General features: G+C 47.2%; 2 protein-coding genes across 2 annotated transcripts; one reads left to right on the forward strand and one right to left on the reverse strand.

Moving 5' to 3' along the window:
- Positions 1–325: 325 nt before the first annotated feature.
- On the reverse strand, positions 326–3,948 carry LOC119358591. Its single transcript, XM_037625067.1, has 3 exons — positions 3,698–3,948; positions 1,037–1,087; positions 326–536 (listed from the first exon to the last, which is right to left on the reverse strand). Exons 1-3 carry the CDS (start codon positions 3,927–3,929, stop codon positions 502–504), a joined length of 318 nt encoding a protein of 105 aa, XP_037480964.1. The 5' UTR covers positions 3,930–3,948; the 3' UTR covers positions 326–501.
- Positions 1,513–3,026, forward strand: LOC119358590. Its single transcript, XM_037625066.1, has one exon. It carries the CDS (start codon positions 1,513–1,515, stop codon positions 2,986–2,988), a length of 1,476 nt encoding a protein of 491 aa, XP_037480963.1. The 3' UTR covers positions 2,989–3,026.
- Positions 3,949–4,455: the final 507 nt, after the last annotated feature.

The following is a 4,455-nucleotide window of genomic DNA, read 5'->3' on the forward strand; positions in this document are numbered from 1 at the left end:
CCCATTTCACCAGTAGTATGATTATGACACCTCTGATTCCCATGCACTACTAGCTTGCAAGATTTCTCTTCCTGCATATGTATAGTAGCTAGAGCCACTAACCTTCTGGACTAATGCGCGTCGAATAGTTTGAGCCGAATATGGAATCATCACAATGTCCACTCTAGGGTATATTGTACTCATGCTATATAAGGTTATGAAATGTAAATCCTTGAGCGCGTCGCACGGTCCACACAATATCCACGGTAATAAAACAAGCCACGGGTTAGTGGCGTGTTCTGTTCATGTGTTTGTGCATCCAGTGAGACGACGTGCGAGTACGAACTGGAAAGACGGGACTATATTCAACATCAAGTCATCGAACGTCCAGGTTTACCACTCTATCTGAAAGCAATGACAAAAGCCCACTTTTTTGGGCCTCATTGGCAAAGAGCTTACTTTGGGCTGCGCGGTCCTCTTTTTGGTTTTCAGCTACAATGATGACGCGCTTTTGGTCCGTTTTCAGAGTGTCCCAGGCTTCTGTGATTGCTCTAATCCTGCGGATTACAGGCACAGAACAATTTCATCTTTACCATTGTGGAGATCGAAATCGGCTCAGAAGAATGCATAAAGTGCAAAAGTCTAAGATTTAAAACTGAACTAGCACAAAATATATGTCGGACAGAGACTGATCGGGTTATGAAGTTAACAAAGGAGCAACTGTACAAACAAACAGGCCTACATTTTTTTTTAGAAAAGGACGATGACCCCCGGCCTCTGCATCTGGGAGATGCATACGGCCACTTTATTGATTATTCTCGAGGACCTTACAAAGTATTACAACAATGTGCCTGAATCCACCATCTTGGCAACATATGCCGCTACTCCTATCCAATATGATGAAGGGGTGCTAGCTGGGCCACTACCCAAACCACTCACCTAAGCTTAACATCAAAAGCCGGAAGCCAAAACAAGCCTACATGTACCCTTGAAAGATTACTGGAGCATGGAGCTGCGACTCTCATCACCACTGATCAAGATAAACAAGGGTGCATACCATTTCCTCGACGATGATCAAGTTGCGCTCTGCTTCTCCACTGAAGTTCATCTGGAAAAGTCCAAACAACTTTCACGGTCAAACTCTGCTGGAGCAGATTGCACATTATATGGGATATGGCATATGTAAGATGTAAAAGGAGCACAAAAGAAAGTCAAATGCAAAGATGATTAAATATACTTTTTGCAATGGGAAGAACAAGGGTGCATATTGCCAGTATGGACCTACCGTGAATATTTACAAATACTAGTCGATCAGTTTTTTCTATTTTATCATCCTGCTTGGACAGTTGGCCTGTCCTTGTCAGTGCTTGGGCATTTAAACAAAATTATACGTGTCTCTCACCCACCCATCCACCCACTCCTCACGCCTGGAGCAGCTTCATTTTGCCAGGAGTCTCTTCAAGATTTGCCAGAGGCCAGCCTAGTCAAATTTGTCCACAGACCAACCAGAAGCGTGCCTCATCAACCCCGGCCATGGAGGTTGCCATATCTGCAGTTGCAGGTGAACTTGTGAGTCGATTTGTCACCTTCCTGATGAACAAGTACCACTCCTCCAGCCATGCACAGTCAGAGGAGACGGTGGTGGAGAGGTTGCAGCATGTCCTGTTGAGAGCTGTAACCATTGTCGAGGAGGCGGATGCTCGATACATAACCAACTCCGGGATGATGATGCAGCTCAAGATGCTCTCGGAGGCCATGTACCGAGGTCACAGCCTGCTCGATGCCTCAAGGTACCGAGCCCTCCAAGACGCCGCAGGCTTCGACGAGGTTAGCAGCGACGACCCATCTAGCAGCAGTTTGTATTTTGCCATTCCCCTCAAGCGTTCTAGAACAGCAATGGTGAAAGACGACAAGGCCATGCGCCCGGGGTCACATGGTGCCTTGGAAAACTTAGAAATTGCTGTTGCTAACATGGCTGAATTTGTTGTGCTTCTGGGTGGATGTGAGCGCATGTCTCGAAGGCCATATGATGTTTATCTTTACACCGACAACTTCATGTTCAGCCGACATGCTGAAAAACAAAAGCTCTTGAGCTTCCTGTTGGAGCAAAACGACCCTCCTGGTGATCATGCACTGGCAGTTTTTCCGGTGATAGGTGGTGTCGCAGTTGGGAAGAAAACTTTGGTTGCCCATGTGTGTGGCGACGAAAGGGTTCGCTCATGCTTTTCCTCAATTTTGCACTTGAATGGAGACAGCCATTTGAGGATGCTTGACGATGGAAGGACCATGTTTGGGAGGACAACACTGGTAGTTATTGAATTTGCTTCTGATGTAGGCGACGATGACTGGAAAAGCTTTCAGTCCTTTTTCAGAAGGATGGGCAGAGGAAGCAAGATCATCATCATAAGTAAATTTAAAACAGTAGCCCGTTCTGGATCAGTGAAGCCAATTTTCCTTAACGCTCTATCTTACGATGAGTTGAGGTATCTTTTCAAGACACTGGCATTTGGAAGCGCAGACCCGGTAGAACATCCACGGCTAGTACAAATAGCAGATGAAATCACCAAGGTGCTGCACAGTGTGCAAGGTTCACTTGTGGAAGTAAATGTGTTTGCGGATGTGCTGAGAAGGAATCTCGATGTTCAGTTCTGGTGTTGCATACTGAACAAGGGGATCAGACTGGTCAAAAGAAACCTGTCCATATATGGCGTGCACCCAACCCTGCTTATAGAACAAGGCCAGCCAGTGGACATAACGGACCTCGCCTCACATCCACTTAGCATGATACCGTATAAACCCAAGGAGGAATCGCCAAGTGTGTCGTTAGGGGCGCTTGTAGCAGACCCTAGCATCAGACCGGATGGCGACTTCACTCTGGTCGCATGGGAATCAAGGATACCCCCACATAAATCATTTGTTCATTATGTCACAAGTCGTGCCCAGGATACACAGGAAGGTAGTAGCAGTGCCTTGCCGGGGAGGAGGAAGCGCCGAGGCGTGCCATTTTAATGTTGCTTCAGACTAGTGTAATGCGATTCTAATTTTGCTTCAGACTGGTGTAATGTGATTCTACTTTTGCTTCAGACTAGTGTAATGCGTAACTCTTGTTGTAATCTTTTATATGCGGCGAAGGAATGTGTTCATGTATACTGACGAACTATTACTAGGCCCTGTTTGTTTCAGCTTTGTTAGGGAACAGATTCAGCTTTGAAAAAGCAGAAGCTGAAACAAACAGCCATTGTAGAACAGCTTTGAAAAATCAGCCGAAAGCTGATTCGGGCTATTTTCAGTGTGTTGGGCTGAATCACGTCCCGGTGTACTTCAGTGCCAAATTTATCAGATCCACAGCTGATTCTGTCGAAGCCGAAGCTGAAGCCGAAGCCGAAGCCCAAACAAACAAGGCCAAATTCATCAGACCCAACGACCCCTCCTGCTCTTCTTGGACAGCGAATTCAGGTAACGACATCATCTAAGGTGGCAGATCAGATACCTCCCCACTATCACCAGCTCGTCTCGGTAAGGTGGATTGAAACTGAACCAACAAGAAGGAGGTTCTGACCAGCATTTTGATACTACCAAGAAACCGAACTCTATGCATGTGCAGTTGCAATTACAAGACACGATTAAATCAAGGAGTCTGCTTAGGTGCCGGAGTCCTTAAAAACCAGTAGATTTGGCGAGATTCGGGAAAATGAAACAGGTTTGAGACTGAAATTACCGGCATTTCGAAGAACTGTCGGAGCTCCGCGGCGGCGCGCTCCGTCTGCGAGGTTGCCGGCGGCGAGGCTCCAGCTCGTACTCGACCGGGCTAGGCGCCTCCCCTCCCGCCCTCCGCCGACTTCGCGTCGGCGACCACCGTGGAACCGCGCGAAGGCACGACGGCGACGCTGCGTGCTTGGCGTCGCCGGCGCACGCGGCGACCCTGCAGTCCTGCCGCCATGGCGCCGCATGGGGAAGAAGGGGATTGGGGATGGACTGGGCGCTGACGACTGGGCCCCACGGCAAACATAAAAGTCTATTTTCTTACGTGAAAAAAAAACGGTTTTGCCCCCGCAAGATTTGCACTGTGTAGGTGGGTCCCACGCGTCAGCGGCAAGATGGGCCTTCCCTTCAATTTCCGTGGCCACATTTCCTTTTTCTTTTTTGAGCGTTAGAGGTCACAAATTTGAAGGTGTTTTTTTGGGATTTTTAATCAAATACTAGCAAATATCTATTCACCTTTTTTTCGGATTAATATCTATTGACCTAAAGCATCGTAGCTCAATTTTGAAGGCGTTTTGGTTTAGAGCGCGGTTACACAAATGTTAAGAGAATTAAATAACACCGGGATTTTAAACACCAAGATAATTTCCAATCCCCATCTAGGGTTTGATACGCTTGTGGCGATCCCGTGGTGAGGCCACCATACCACTAACGGATCGGAGACCTCCCCTCTAGTATGATATTTTTTTTGAATTTTCTCTAGTATGATATTGG

Source organism: Triticum dicoccoides, chromosome 2A (assembly GCF_002162155.2).
Source record: "Triticum dicoccoides isolate Atlit2015 ecotype Zavitan chromosome 2A, WEW_v2.0, whole genome shotgun sequence".
In the NCBI taxonomy this organism is placed as follows: domain Eukaryota; kingdom Viridiplantae; phylum Streptophyta; class Magnoliopsida; order Poales; family Poaceae; genus Triticum; species Triticum dicoccoides.

Bases quoted from the DNA above. Each gene is read 5' to 3' on its own strand.
- LOC119358590 (XM_037625066.1), top strand. From the start codon at position 1,513: ATGGAGGTTGCCATATCTGCAGTTGCAGGTGAACTTGTGAGTCGATTT.
- LOC119358591 (XM_037625067.1), bottom strand. From the start codon at position 3,929: ATGCGGCGCCATGGCGGCAGGACTGCAGGGTCGCCGCGTGCGCCGGCG. The intron at 1,088-3,697 runs GTAATTTCAGTC...GGACTTTTCCAG, and splicing joins GACAGTTCTTCGAAATGCCG to ATGAACTTCAGTGGAGAAGC. The intron at 537-1,036 runs GTATGCACCCTT...TGTAATCCGCAG, and splicing joins TGATCATCGTCGAGGAAATG to GATTAGAGCAATCACAGAAG.